The sequence below is a fragment of the Temnothorax curvispinosus genome, unplaced genomic scaffold (assembly GCF_003070985.1).
Source record: "Temnothorax curvispinosus isolate PA1 unplaced genomic scaffold, ASM307098v1 QBEX01009811.1, whole genome shotgun sequence".
Taxonomy (NCBI): Eukaryota; Metazoa; Arthropoda; class Insecta; order Hymenoptera; family Formicidae; genus Temnothorax; species Temnothorax curvispinosus.
In genome coordinates this window covers 1,195-17,609 of record NW_020219591.1, presented here as the reverse complement: position 1 = coordinate 17,609, position 16,415 = coordinate 1,195, and the positions used below count along the sequence as shown (strand labels likewise).

Genomic DNA, 16,415 nt, shown 5'->3' with positions numbered 1-16,415 from the left:
ACCTCATCGGTTCGTTGTTTTTTGCATTGCGGGTTAGATTACGCGGGCCCCGTGCTAATTTGCGCCTTCTCGGGCCGCGGTATTACTTCCCGCAAAGCGTATATCGCACTATTCATTTGTTTAGCGACCAAAGCTATCCATTTGGAATTGGTCGGAGACTATTCTACCTCGGCGTTCTTAAACGCTTACTCCCGTTTTTGCGCTCGGCGCGGGCTGCCGCAAAGTATGTACTCCGACAACAGAACTACCTTCGTCGGAGCGGACCGAGCGTTACAACAGGCGTACAAAGCCGCATTACAGGATCCGAATTTCTTGAATCTGACCGCTTCGGATAATGTTACGTGGAATTTCCTCCCTCCCTCCGCCCCGCATTTCGGTGGATTGTGGGAGGCGGGCGTTCGTAGTGTTAAAATTCATTTGCGCCGCGTTTTAGGTCCGCATATGTTAACGTTCGAGGAATTCTCCACTTTATTATGTAGAATCGAGGCCTGTTTAAACTCCCGACCGATCGTGCCTCTCTCCGACACTCTCGACGACTATGAATGCCTCACTCCCGGTCATTTTTTGGTCGGATCCGCGCTCACTGTTAACCCGGAACCATTCTTGCTTAATCTTAATGAAAATCGATTATCTCGATGGCAGCTTGTACGCCACATTACGGAAAGATTTTGGAAATTATGGAGTAACGATTACGTAAATACGCTACAACAACGAGCAAAATGGCGAAAGGAAAAATCGCAAATTACTCTCGGACAACTGGTCCTTCTGCGTCATCCCACGTTACCCCCATGCAAATGGGAGCTAAGCCGCATGACGCATTGTCACCCCGGGTCAGACGGCTTCACGCGAGTAGTGACGGTAAAGACGGCGACTTCCGAGTATCGCCGACCAATAGTCAAACTGTGCGTTCTACCGGTCAATAGCGAGGCAACGAGCAATTAATCATTTCTGCGTTTCTGCGAGACGCTCGTTATATTGAGTTTGCGTGCGATTTAGATTAAGTTTGCGTGCGATTTAGATTAAGTTTGTACATATGTTACTGCACTGTTATTCCACGGCGGGCGGCCGAATATGTATACCTATCCTGCTCTGTGCGGTTACTTGCCAGGATTATCGTGCTCATTATTTCGAAACTATCGTTCCGAGGCGGGCGGTATGTTCGAGAAACGTCGAACTCGGGGCTAATTTCAACGCGATCATACCCCTCCTTTGCCCGAGCTCCGGCGGCGTCGATCGATACTCGATCACGCGTGGACGAAATATGTCACGCGCTCCGATTGGTTGGAGCCCGACAGCGGTCGGCTCCGACACGTGAAATGGTCAAAACAACGCGAATAGCGATTCAGCTCTGTGCGTGTTCGTTCCAAAACAAAAAAAACCAATTTCTCAAGCTCGCTGCGAGGACTCGCCCGCAGGAGTCAGTCGCACTTCTTCGTCGCTTTCGAGCAGTATCGTCGAAAGTCGGCGCTCGAATTGGTTCGCCTAAGAGCTCACGAATCGAGCTTCCGTTCTCGCGGAGTATAAAGTCGTCTCAGCCTAGCAGTTCTATCTCCTTCTCGCATTGCCTGAATCGCTAGTTGCGCCTATCTAAGCAAGTGCGCGTCTGTCACATTTATGTGTAATTGATTGTTGTTCGAGGGGTCTTTCTACTGCCGATCGTGCTCCGCTCGCGACCGTCCTTCTGCCGCGCGCTCAAGATCTCCGCTCGTCGCGAACAAGATTTCCGTTCCGCGTGAAGCTTCAAGTCCGAGGCTTTTTCAAGATTTCCGTTCGCGATATCTGGCAGCGACAAGGAACGGATCAGAAGATTTCCGTATTCGCGGTGCACGATTCGTCGCTCCCCCTCGAGTTGTTAATAATAAAAGGCAATTCTGCAAATCTGTGTTTCACGATTGTTTCCCATTATCTATCCCTTCCACGAGTCTCCAAACTCTCGATACACACGTTTCGCGCTCAAGTCTGAGCGGAACTCGTCGACAGGGCGATCTCGAAATTCGACGCCCGAACACTTGTCATTCACGAAACTTTAATATACATGCGGTTACTAATAACGAATGTGAAGAGATGTCCAATTTAAAAATATGGCCATGTAGACTTATAAAAGCAAAATTATGTAAATTGCCATATAAACGCAGCTTTGTTCTCATACCTATTATTCATACTTTTCAATAGTTTAATAAATTTACATTACAGTTTAGTAGTATTAATTGCGGTACACATAATAATGAGACAAAATACGTATGTTTATTGTAGAGTCTTAGTATTATCTATTTTATTGGAATATGGACTATATTGTAAAATAATATGTTCTTATTATATATAAATATTATATGTATATTACGCTAAAAAAGATAAGTTTATAATTAAAATGCTGATTCTTAAAATATAAATTTAGTTGTTAATAATCATACTTTTTAAGAGTTTTATGTAACGTTTAATTCACATATTTTAACATGTATTAGTAAATTTATAATGTATTATTGTTGATGAGATTTAAGATTATTTATTATCTTCATCATAAATTTAACACAGGTATCGTAATATTTAATAATGTTATTGTTATGCTATATTATGCTATATTTATATTAAAATAAGATAAAAGAACAAGATTATGTAGCTCCGTAACATAAAGTTGTTAATTATTTCAGAATAATCGGTTTTGACACAGCCCTACATAGAAATATTTGGTCTTTAACATGATGTACTTTATTGTTGAATTTGAAGACAATGCAATAGCAATGATACCAGAGAATTGGTTAAACGAGGATAAAACAAAGGCAAAATGGCCTCCTTACAAGGATGATGGAAAAATAATGCTAGCTATTGACAAAATAGAACTTCCTACATCGGATTGGAACTCCTTTGACGTATTGAGGATTATTAGCACAGCTGGTAAGGTAATATGATATATTTAAATATATGATGAATATTTTAACAAAAATTGTAAAGAGTAATTATTTCAGATTGTTATGAAACCGCAGTGAAAAAATTAAAATCTGCTGAAACTTCTTCTGACGTTGATGATGTTTTCACCGATATAAAAACTAGACATTTCCGCGCAAAAGTTGTACTTACAGATAATGCAATCTCAAGTGACCAAGAGAATATGAAGGATAAAAGGAAGAAAAAAAATATGCCACCACTTCCAAAAGCACCGTCAACATTATGTGATAAATTGCCGTACCTCTAGTTAGTGACACTTCTAAAAAACAAAATATGAAGAAAGTTAAAAAAATGTCGGTAAACAATAAATGTACTACAACTGCTACATCATCATTCAAAGATTCGAATGTAAAACAAGGGAACAAACATTATTTAGATTTATCTGACAATGAGGATTATGAAATATCAGAAAAGAAGAAAAAATTATTACTCTCTGGAAATTTTTCTAAAGATGTTGACATAGAAACAAGTAATTGTCCTACTGTTATGAAGCAATCTACTTCAACACTTTCATCAAAGAAATCATTATTTACAAAAAATTTAAATACGTTATTATTAACAAGGCAAACAAATAATGCACAAGAATATAATAAAAACTTATCGTTTAAAATTAATTTGGATAAAAATGCAAACAATGTCAATGATAATAATAATAATAATAATAAACTTTATTAACGGGTAATAAACCCTTTAGCGTACAAAGAGAAAAAAAAACAAGAATAATAAAATAAAATTAAAATTTTACAACATAATATGGAGAACATTCAAATTACAAGAGTAGACGAGAAAATTTTTGTTTAAAAGTTGATACAGAGCCACCAAAAGTCTACCCTATTGGAAAAATTACTTGCAGATATTATTAGCCTATTTACACACGAATTTGCGCTATACAAAGTACGGTGATACTCGAGGTAGAAGATGGAGTACTGTCTTAATTCTCTTGTCGGGATGTTAAAATAGATACGTTCCAACAAATTCGGACAATCAATAGAGTGATTAAGAAGCTTAAAAATAAATGTAAGATCAAAGGTTAGTCTCCTACTTTCTAACGATAGCAGATTTAATCTATCTAATATAGTGCAGTATTCATGGCAAGTAATTGACATGGGATTACCTAGCCGATAAGCAGCCATACGCAGGAATTTGTGCTGCACACGTTCAATCAATAACTGATGACATTCAAAATACGGAGACTAAACTATGGAACAGTACTCCAACTTGGGGCGAACTAACGTACAGTATAATAATTTTAAAGTGGTTATATTCTTAAAAAATTTACCCCATCGGAGGATGAATCCAAGCGTTTTATAAGCAGATGAAAGTATTGATTGTATATGTGTATTAAATGATAAGTCCGCACTGAACAAGACCCCGAAATCTCGAGCTTCGCGCACTGCTGAGAGAGGTAAACCTTTAAGAGTATAGTTATATAAATATGAGTTACGTCTACGAGAAAAATGAATAACAAAACATTTAGAGACGTTAAGCCGAAGACAGTTCCTCCTACACCAAGCCTCAAGTTCAAATAAGTCATATTGTAATAAAAACGCATCAGCAGGTCCATTAATCCGGCGGTATAATTTAAGGTTATCAGCATACAATAAGAAAAAGCAGAATTTAATAAAAGCAGCTATGTCATTAATAAATAAAACAAATAAAAGAGGGCCAAGATGTGAGCCCTGCGGCACTCCAGACAAAACATTTATACTTCTGGAGAAACTGTTATTAAACTTTAAGACTTGAGACCTGTTTGACAGGAAGCAGGATATCCAACGCAAAAGAGAACCTCCGAACCCTAGAGATCGAAGTTTACACATTAATATTGTATGATTAACTGAGTCAAAGGCTTTTCTAAAATCGGTATAAACTGAGTCAACCTGGGATCCATTCTCAACAGCAGAAGTTAAAAAATCATAGTAATTAACAAGATTTGTCGTTGTCGAGCGTCCCGGTACAAATCCATGTTGTTCTTTTATAATAATGTTTTTACATAGGGAGCTAAGTTTTTGAGCAACAATGCCATCAAAAATTTTCGGCATAACATTTTGTTTACATATAGGACGATAGTTAGTGACTGATTGACGGTCGCCACCCTTAAAAATCGGAGAGACAAGACATTGCTTCCAAAGAGATGGGAAGGCACCATCCTTCAGTGACTTATTAAAGATCAGCCACAGAAATCTTGACGCGATAAAGATACATGATTTTAGTAATGAAGGTGGAATGCCATTCATCCCAGCGGAGCAGCTCAATGGAAGCTCACAAATCTCGTTATACACACCCGAAATTGACATGTCCAGGGATAAAGAATCCAAGGGGTGATTTAAGTTAAAACCGCTGTCAGGGTATTCGTCGATTACATCGCTACTAATATAAACAGATTCGAAATAATCAGCGAAGCAGTTCGCAATAGATTCATCATCTTCTAGTAAATGATCATTATGCAGAATCTGAGAGGCGCAATGCTTGGAAGATCTGATGTCTCTGATGAAGCCCCAGAAAAGATTGGTATTATTCGACAGCGCATGTTCAGATCTATCAATAAAATCAGACCAGCAAACAGCAGACAGAGATTTACATCTAGCTCTAAGGTAAAAGAAAGATAGATAATCAGAGAATGAAAGAGTGCATTTATATCTTAAGTGTGCCGCCTTCTTGGCTCTGATTAGGGAAATTAATTCCTTGGTGAACCATGCTGGATAAGTAGATTCGAAAATAACATAAAAGGGAACATAAGCATTGATCGCAAAGTTCAAGTGAAAGTAAAGTAGCTCAGTGGCCTCATCCACCGGAATATTAGCAAAGGCAGAGTCCCAGTCAATTTGACCTAAATAGTCATCAATTGCAGAAAAATCGGCACGTTTAAAACACGGTCTGCAGAAAAAATTCCCTGAAAAACGAGCAGCAGTGGGAAGTGGCAAGACAAATTCGAGAGCAGGATGATGTGCGTCGCAAGGAAGGAGAGGCTCAAGGGAAGCATGTACGTGAATACCATCGAGAGAGGAAAAAATCAGATCAAGCTCGTTCCCCAGCGCATTGCTTATATTATTGTATTGCCGAAAGTTGCAAAGACTAAAATATTCGTTGACAATATCAGTTTGTCTTAATTGTGAGCCGCCCCTGGCATTATAATTCAGAGATAAATTGTTTTGATACCAGATAATATTTGGCAGGTTAAAGTCACCAAGAATAATAAGTTTAGCATTAGTATAAGAAAAACAAACATCCAGCACGGAACGACAATGAAATTCATAAACATCAGGCGAAGAATTAGGCGGAATATAGACAGCGACAATAATAAATACGCGACGGCCGATCCTTACTTCAACAAAGAAATGTTCAATGTTAGAAGGAGATATTTCAATACAGCGGCTGGAAAAACAATTACGGACAGCAATTAAAACACCGCCGCCCCTCGAGTAGATGCTAGTACGTTTATCTTTGTCATACCGGAAAACCTTAAAATCACTTAGGCCCAGTTCAGCATCAGAAACACCAGAATTAAGCCACGTTTCTGTAAAAATAATAAAATCAACTTTCAGCACGGAAGAATTGATCGAACACCGCAGATCAGCCAATTTTGTCCTCAAACCTCTCACATTCTGATAATACGCTAAAGGGTGATAGTCGCGTTTTTTTGGCGCATATTAGTAGGAGCTTTTACAATTTTCGGCACACCGTTAATAAATCTCAAAGCCATGTCGGTAACACCAGTGTCTTTAAGCGATTCAAACCGCTTCTTAACACAAACGAAATGATCACGCTGTTTCTTGGTTAAATCCTGTTTGATAGCAACTGGCCCAGAGTAACTATTCTTCCTCCTCAGTATGTCGATGGCGTCAGATCTGGATGGCAGTGAGACTCGCAAAGGTCTTGCATGACCCTGTTTAAAAGTGCGAGTCTCCGAATCTTGATACGAGGAGGATTTTGGGGCCGTATCTTACGAATTATTTCTTCAGCAATGGACAAATCATTCGAAACGTCATCGGTCACAGGAGATGGAGAATTTGACTCATTAAGGTTATAAAAAATTAAGTTCGAAGATCTTCTCTCCCTCTCGGAAATCTCCTCTATTAATTTCTCCTGATCGATGGAAAGGGAGGCGGATAATAACTTGTTCTCAATCTCCGCGACTCTCCCCGCTAGCCCTAGCATCTCAGCTGAAATCCGCTCTATATCAGCACGGAACGAACTCACAATTTCATCACGAAAGTTAGCGAACTCTTCACAAATTATGGCTCTTATTTTTCCGACCAAAGGGTCTGTCGGGTCAGAGGAGCAGCAGATAAATCTGCCGTCGGAGTGAGGATGGCCCGTTCGGGCTAAACAGCCAGGATGAGAGGCAATGCCACAATCATCACAAACAATCGGCCTAACCACTGTCGCCCCGCAGCCTTTGCACGTCTTTTTATCCAGGGCCGTTTTATCGCACATTGGTATTCTATCCAAAATGCGAGATACAGGAAGCAGGAGAAATCGAGAATCCGAGACCAGTAAAGCAACCTTCAGTCGAAACTTGTATATGTTAGACTTAATAATAAACACGTCTGTGCTCTCCGACTGACTGTGTACGACTGTGTACGAAAAAAAATGGTGTTGGTAATATGACAAAACAGAAGAATGTTTCATATCGTAAGGAAGTTAGTAGTAATTTATCCCTTAATTCATCAACTGCTGATGAAAAACTTGTACACTTAATAGGTAATGTTTATTTTTTTACATTAATTAATTATAATATATTATATACCAGCAAACATAATACAAAATATTTTATTTAAATTTGTTCTTACTAGAAGTATTGCAGAAAGTACTTCAGAAACTGAGTACCTTAGTGGTGCAGGTTAATTTGCTAAATAAGAGTGTGTCAACGATTGCAAATAATGAACAAAATACGACATATAAACAACAAAATATAAAAGAAGCAGAATCAGAAAGTTTGGAAGAAATGTTGGTAATTATGCAGTTTAGGGGAAGCACCTCCGATGACCTTGACCTTGACATATGTTGTCAAGGTCACCCTCCTGAGTGACCTTCGAAAGGTTTTAGCCGTCGCTCGTATTTTATTAAAAAGTTATTAACAAAAAAAAGTTTGGCGACCTCACCGATTTCAATGACCTTGATATATGTTGTCAAGGTCATGATCCCGAGTGACCTTCAGAAGGTTTTAGCCGTCGCTCGCTACTCGTTAAAAAATTATTAACAAAAAAAGTTTGGAAAATATAGCATATATAGGTGCATATATAGGTTAGTTGACGCGCTTTAAACACTTAAATACTTTTAAAGCGCGTCAACTAACCTGTGTAGGTTAGTGATCAACGATTTACTGCTTTAAATGTTGTGTTTTGGTAAAGCAGCGACTTTTTCGCAAAATAAAGTATTCTCTGCTTTAACAAAAAGACTTCAATTTATCAACAATTTACTGCTTTAAATGTTGTGTTTTGGTAAAGCAGCGACTTTCTCGCAAAATAAAGTATTCTCTGCTTTAAAGAAAAACGTAATATTAGTCGTTTATGCCTCTCAGTACTTAAAATAACTGCTATATTTTCGAAACTTTTTTTGTTTATAATTTTTTAATAAAAAACGAGCGACGGCTAAAACCTTCTGAAAGTCACTTAGGAGGGTGACCTTGACAACATATGTCAAGGTCAAGGTCACCGGAGGTGCTTTCCCTAAACTGCATAATTACCGAAATATTTCCTCTCAGGACTCAGGAAGATCTATATTCTTTTGATAAAAAATTAGCAAATAAAACGTGTTCGAGAGAAGTGGTAAATACTTTTTATTTTATATATTTATCCCTACAAAAAAAATAAAATAATATATTTTTATTATACAGGGTGCAACAAAAAGATGGATGAAAAACAGAGTTTATGTGCTTGTAAGGGGGTTGATATAAGTAATTTGAGTATAGGAATGCATGTTCGCTGAAGTCTCGTTTCCATGCTACACGGCAGTGAAGTTGCCTTGTCCTGTGTAGGTAAAGTACCTTTTCGGTAAAAGATTGCATTTCAGCATTTCGGCAAAAAATTGTATTTGAGAAAACTGTTTCGAATTAAAAATCAGGACCGTATATCAAATTTTCAATCAATCGGCATACTTTGGCGTTTTTGCTTTTGTATCATTAACTGTCATTAAGTCAGATATGCCATGAATCAAGTAGGTCGATTAATTCAAAATTTGGTATATATGCCTGATTTTTAATTCTGCTTTCTTAAATAAAACTTTTCCTAACTATCTTTTACCGAAAAGACATTTTACCTACACAGAAATTTTGGCAACTTCACAGTGGTGTAGCACGGAAACGAGGCTTTAGCAGACAAGCACTCCTATACTCAAATCACTTACATCAACCTTTCCTACAAGCACTCAAAATGTGTCCCCATCTTTTTATTAAAATCTGTATATAGTGTATTATAATACAATTTAATAATGTAGATATATATTATTGTTTTTTACTATTATTAATCTTGAAGGGGAGGTTACCGTTCAGAGGCCCAAAAAATGCCTCAATTTCAGGAATTTTTTTTGATATAAAATAAGTACATTTAGAAAAAAATTTTTGCGGCTTTTATTTGTACACAAATGAAGATTAATTTATAATTTTTTTGGAAGAAAATAATTAAAAATGGCGGCTCCAGCTCTCAGTCCACACGGCGTGGTTCTATGTGCGCGGGGCATTCCACAGCCTTGCCAGCTGATCGGAAACAAAAAAACCAAAAAAATTATTAAAATAGATTAAATTTGGGGGGCCTTATCGTTTTCCGATTTTTAAAAAACCCCCTTATAACAAAATGGTGGCCGTTTAAAAAAAAACCTCTTTTTTCCCTGTTTTCTTTTGCTTCAACGTTCGAAAAAAATTATTTGCAACCAATTTTTTGAAAAAAAAAAAACGCTTCCTGAAGGCCTCCTAAATTAAATTTTTTTTCTTTTGCACCGTCATTTATTAAAATCGGTTCATCCGTTGAAGCTGTAGAGCGCCCCGCGCGCCGAAAAATGCTGTTTCAAGAAAAACGCGTTTAAAATTTTACGTAGTAAAAAATTAAGCAAAAAAATTTGATTTTTTTAACGGTAACCTCCCCTTAAGATACAATTATTTACTGCAAGATACTTATTTAAATAATATATTTTTTACAGTTAATAAATTACTTTCTGTCGATTGGGGGAAGAGACTTCAAAGAAATGATCACAAATATACTTAAAGAAATTTTGGCAGACAGTGTGGCTGTTCAGTTCAATTGGGATGGTCGAAAAAAGGAATGTTTCCGTAATCTACATATACTGAAAGAAATTACAAGTTAGTTTTTCTAAATGGTTGTAATGTGTTTATCCATACACATTCTACTTATTGTGAGTACTATGTAAAATGTCATATATATTTTAGAAGCAGTTAGGCGTCGTTGGCTGTCAAAATCTAAATGGAATAAAACCAATAATTTCAAGATGGTTAATAAATGCTAAGCTCAGAATATCGCGAGCTACGTAAGTGTTTATTATATATTGATGACTAGAAGGTATTTAATTTCAAATTAAATTTAAATAAATGCATTTAACAGCTTATTTTTTTCTAGGTCTAAGAAATCCGAGAATTTTTTACTGAAGACATGGATGACGAGAAAAAAAATTCTGATGAAAGCGAGAGCTAATTTAAAATTGTCATTTTGATACAGAGTTTCAAGAACGTTTTTGTCCTGTGTGCTTTAAAAAATATTTTATTTTTAACGTTCTTATTTGGTAATATTTTTTTATTTCTTAATATTTGTGTTTTTTGTTTACTTATAATATTCCATGTGCAATGGTAATTATGTTAAATATTTTTACATTACAAAATTCTTTTTTTTTTTATATTTAATTTAGTATATAAAATTATATACTTAATTATATTATATAAAATTATATACTTAATAATGGTTTACACTTATGATCTTAAAATAAAATTACTCTTTTTGATAATATTTTGTTTTTGTTGCAATTATTTTATATACTTGATTATAAAATAAAGCGGTGCAAAGAAAAGAATTAATATTAAATATTTAATTGATATATTTTTTCATATCTTTTAAAAATAATCTTACAATCTTACTCAAATACAAAATTATAAGTATGATAAAACTACTTTTGTTAACATGATCAGTGATTTTTCAGTCGGGACTATAAATATCAATCAAAAATATACATAAAATACAATTAATAAAATTGAAAGTATATATAAATCTATATGAGGCAGAACGTTAGAGAATAATTAAGATTGTAAATAAATATATAAACAAACTACGCGATCAAATACAATTTATTTTGTGGTTTGCCATATCTTTTTCCTATTTATCCAGGGTATATTTAAGAGACCGGATATTCACAGTAGCCTGTGATTGGTCCTGCTTAGACAATCTAATATGGTGGTTTTACACGCTTAATTTTTTACAAATGACTATATTGTGCGGAAGTTTGTCTTATCGTAGGATTAAGAGCAAAGGAATGAGTCCAGACTAATCCTAGGATAAGACACAAAACTTTCGCACAATATAGCTATTTGTAAAAAAGCGTGCCAAAGCCACCATATTGGATTACCTAAGCAGGATCAATTACGTGATTGCGAATACCCGATCACTTATAGATACCCTGTATTTAGCTGACGGTTTTAATTATTTTATTTGAGCGCATGTAATAATTGCCAGATACCTCTATACAACGTACTCGAAACGTTTTGCAAAACATCTCAGAGATGGTTGCAAAATCTCTAGGAGATGTATGTGCAACCTTTCATAAATGTTTTTGTGACAAAAGAGCGGACATTTTCACGTATCCGAGACGTATATGAGACATTTATGAGATCTTTTTTGTAACGCTCTGCGAAGGTTTCTGAAAGGTATTTGTTGAGTTTTGTGCTATGTGGGTTATGAGCGATATGAATCTTCAGAACAAACTTACAGATTCAAATATAATTTCTAATACAATGATGTCAGACAGTAATGACTCCACAATGAGTCACATTCCACCAGAGGTATTGTCCGATGATGAGACTGCTTTATCTGTGCCATCTGCTTCTGTGCCACGTACACGCAAAAATACCAAAAACTCACAATCAGATATGGAGATAGGTGATAAGTTGGTGCAAGCTATCACAAATAGTACTCCTACGAATATCTTCAAATTTCTAGATATACCAGCTCCACCTTCAACAAGAACTCCGGAATCATCAGATGATGCTTTTGGAACGTTTATTCAATGCTCCCTTACAGAAATTAAAAGTGAACGTGATCGAACAAAGGTTAAGAGAGCTTTGATGAACACATTGTTCACAGAATTAGAAAAAATAGCAGAGCGCAGCTAATGTATGTCTACATTGTAGTTAATGTATTTTAAGATTTCGTACCTAAAGTTTTATATTTTTATATAAGCAGTAATAATTTTGTTTTATTTTTGTAATTTATTATTTTTCCCCAAGAAAAAAATAACAAATTACAAAAATTATTAATACATCGTTCTTCACTTTAAGGTAATATAAAATAAATAAAATAATGACTGACATTAATATATGCAAATTGTAAATATAAAGTTGTTTAGTGTTTTTATTTAATTTATTTTTTTATTTTTATTTTTTTAATTTTTATTAAATTTAGTTTTAATTTAATTTTTTTATTTAATATTACTTTCAAGTGTAAAGAACGACATCGTTGGGAAAAAGAAATGAGTGCGCGCGTATCCAATAAGTGACGATAATCTATAATTGAGATTGAAAGAAAAAAAAGGTATTCCATTATTCTCTATAGCAATACTCGCACGTTTCTTCACGTTCTTCTATTCGCGCTATATGAATAATTTCATTATAACAGTAATTATCATTATTCTTGTTTCACGAACTAATTAATAAAAATTGACAGAATTTTGCTTCGTGTGACGACTTAGATTTGGGTTATTTTTCATATTTCAATAAGGAATTCTAGTTGGTAAATTTTATGATATAAGACTATGTATTATGTTTCATAAATGTACATGTACAATTTGCCATTTTTCATCGGCGGAGATTAATATTACAAACTGAAAGCAAAAGAATTCTTATAATAAATTTATTCATCTACTTTCTAAATCGCATCTATTCTTTACCAGTGTATACCAGTAGTGTTATGCTAGTAAAACTTAGTACACACTTTTAAATAATATTGATAAACATTGTTTGCGTTAAAATTTACCCAAAAATTTTTGAATGAATATTGTATATGATAAGCACATTTTATAACTAAATTTTTTTCAAGTAAGATTCAAAATTCAGAATATAAAAGTAATTTATATAATTTTTTAATATCTTTACATCTTGATTAGAAGGCAATATGTCCGGTTTAACACGATGTCCGGTGCTTCCGATGTTAAATCCTCGAAGACCTGCAAATTGATAGATCGATTTTATGTCCAAACTCATGTATTTAACTAATAAATATATTATAAAATGAATTGTAAAAATTTACAGTTTACAAATTATCGTATTGCCAATTCACGGCTCCTTCATTGTTGAAGTAAGAAGTAAACTCCTCTCTGATTTGAATGTCTGTATGAGTAGCATTGTTTGATCCCATTCGGTTGATATCTACTAATTTTCCGTGTCTTTCATTTCTCTGAGTACTGTTAGCAATTGGACCATAACAATATGCTTCATCGAGCAGCTCTTCTGAAATGTACGGCACTTTTGGGCAATTGTATAAATCATGTTGTCGCAACCAGTTGTGAAGAACCACAGCAGCTTTAAATATTTTTGTAACGTTGGAATCACTAGTTATTATGGCTTTTCTAAAAATATGCCATTTAGCAACTAAAATACCAAAAGTATTTTCAATTACTCGTCTAGCACGACTAAGATGATAATTAAAAATACGTTTTGGCAATTCCACTGATTGCTTTCCAGGATAAGGACGAAGGAGATAGTTTTTTAAAGGAAAAGCTTTATCGCCAACTATGCAATAAGGTAGAGGCGTTGTTCTCACATCACTTATGGGCGTTGAATCTGGAATATTCATTTTATTCTCTTCCAATTTTTGTCCTAGCAATGAATCTTTAAAGATTCCACTATCACTTCTCCTTCCGTACGCTCCAATATCAATAAAAGTAAATATGTAATTGGTATCACACATTGCCAATAAAACAAGGCTGTGACTATTTTTATAGTTAAAATACATTGAGCCAGCGTTATTTGGGCACTGAAAAATATTGATATTTATTATTTATCATTAACATATTCACATAAATCGTAACGCAATATATATAATACAATTAAATAATGTTTATACTTGAATAATAATATGCTTCCCATCGATGACTCCTATGCAATGTGGAAAATTCCACTTTTTTTTTAATCTTTTTCTATAGAAAGCCACTGTTCTTTTTTTAATTCAGCAAGCATACATAACGGCTGAAGTTTCTTCCACAAAGCAACACATGTTTCATTTATGATATTGCTTGCTGTTGTTACACCAACTAAGTACTGGTAATGCATTGAAGTTATGGAATCTCCAGAGGCCAAAAATCTGAGCAAAAAACGTGTAATTAACACATTAACTTAATACAGAAAATTAATTTGTATAGCAATTTAATATCATAAATTTACATTTAAACAACATTTGATATATAATAATATGCGTACCTCAAAGTTAAAACTTATCTCTGTGCAGGTGATATGGGTTTTCTGATGCAGTTCTGCTTTATTAAATCCTCTCCAACTAAAGTTAGCAGTTCTTCCATTTTTGTTGAGTTCATCCTGAAGTAATTGTAAAATCCTAAATTTTCTAATCAAAGTAATGGCAGTATTGCCTCAAAAAAGCCATGTTGTTCCCGTTGAAAGCAGATTGGTGACACCCAAAAGCGTTTATTTGAGTAACTTCTCTTCTTTTTTTTTTTTTTTTTAATGTATTCTGCCACATGTGCTAATTTTCGTTTGTGTGCATTGTTACATTGTTGCGCAATTATTTGAGCACATTGAAATTGATAATTTAAGTATTGCGTGTACCATACTACGTGTCTCTTCCAAGCATCATACTCATCTGACATGTTTTCTTTAAAGCTACAATTGAACAATTCAACAATTAAACAATTGTACATAACACAAAGTATAATTAATTTTACACACTCACAATTTAAAACAAAACGAAGTAGTTCTTCTTCTTCTTATTTTATGGCACTCGATCCCCTTATCGGGTTTGATACTGCCAAGCGTTCTGATGTAGATTCTAACTTTTTAAATATTATTAAGTGAATCAAATGTGGGAGAACAAAAACAATTGATTGTCTCCGCAACCTTAAAAAGCAACAACGTAGAACTACGTCAACTGTCACTGATGATGAACTCGGCGCTACAGCCTGGTATCGGCCTTGGCCTTCCTTGATCACGTAAATCATCATCAGTGATGTAGATGTAGTGACAGTGACAGTTGATGTAGTTCTACGTGTTGCTTGCGGCACGGATTGTTGCTGTGCCCATACTGTGCAGTAGACGTAGTTCTACGTGTTTGCGGCACAGTTGTCACTGTGCTTGTTTGATTTTTTTAAACATAAATTTATTTTAAAGACTGGCTTTACTCATACCTTACCGGTCGCTCTCAGGCTGTCGCTGATGATGAGGGTAACCTTCCCTCTTGGCTTTTTACTCTGTGTGGTGTTCTGCAGGGCTCTGTCCTCGGTCCACCTTTGTTCACTCTTTACATTAATGACATTGGTACAGTCTTGATATATTCTGATTACATGATATTTGCTGACGATGTTCAGATTTATCGTTCATGTGCTCCTTCCGATCTCCTCCACAACCTTAACTTAATCTCCAAAGATGCAAACGCTATTTTCGATTATGCAAATGTCAATGGTTTAAAACTGAACCCTGCAAAATCCAAAGTCATTATTTTTGGCAGTGGAATAAATATCAACAATATTGATCTGAATGCATTACCACCTATTATTGTTAATCATACGCCTTTGCCATATGTAAGTGAGGTGAGAAACCTTGGAGTCTGTTTCGAATCGAATCTCTCTTGGAATAAGCATGTCTCGCATGTCTCACAGAGGGTTCATCATGCGTTGTATAAATTGAAATTCAGTAAGAATTCTTTTTCCACCGAACTTGTTAGAATCAAGCTGGTAACATCTCTGGTACTACCCCACTTGGACTACTGCTGCCTTGTCTATCATGGCTTGAGCAAAGAACTTAATCTGAAGTTACAGAGACTTGTAAATTGCTGTATCAGATTTATTTTTGATTTGCGGAAAGACGAGCATATAACGCAATATCGACGACGCCTAGGGTGGCTGTCCGTAGAAAATAGAAGATTGTATTTTCTTGGCTGTCAAATGTATCGTATCATCTACATGGGCTCGCCAGCATATCTGAGTGAACTTTTTACCCCACTTAGCCCATCGCTCAGAAGATCCACTCGAATTGCAAATTCTTCTTCGCAAACCTTCTATATCCCAGCTTTCCAAACGGAAATATATAGAAA

General features: G+C 35.3%; 1 protein-coding gene across 1 annotated transcript; it reads left to right on the top strand.

Annotated features, from left to right (window-relative positions):
• Nucleotides 1-225: 225 nt before the first annotated feature.
• LOC112459393 lies at nt 226-942 on the top strand. The gene has a single exon (XM_025023460.1). The coding sequence runs from the start codon at nt 226-228 to the stop codon at nt 940-942; it is 717 nt and encodes a 238-aa protein (XP_024879228.1).
• Nucleotides 943-16,415: the final 15,473 nt, after the last annotated feature.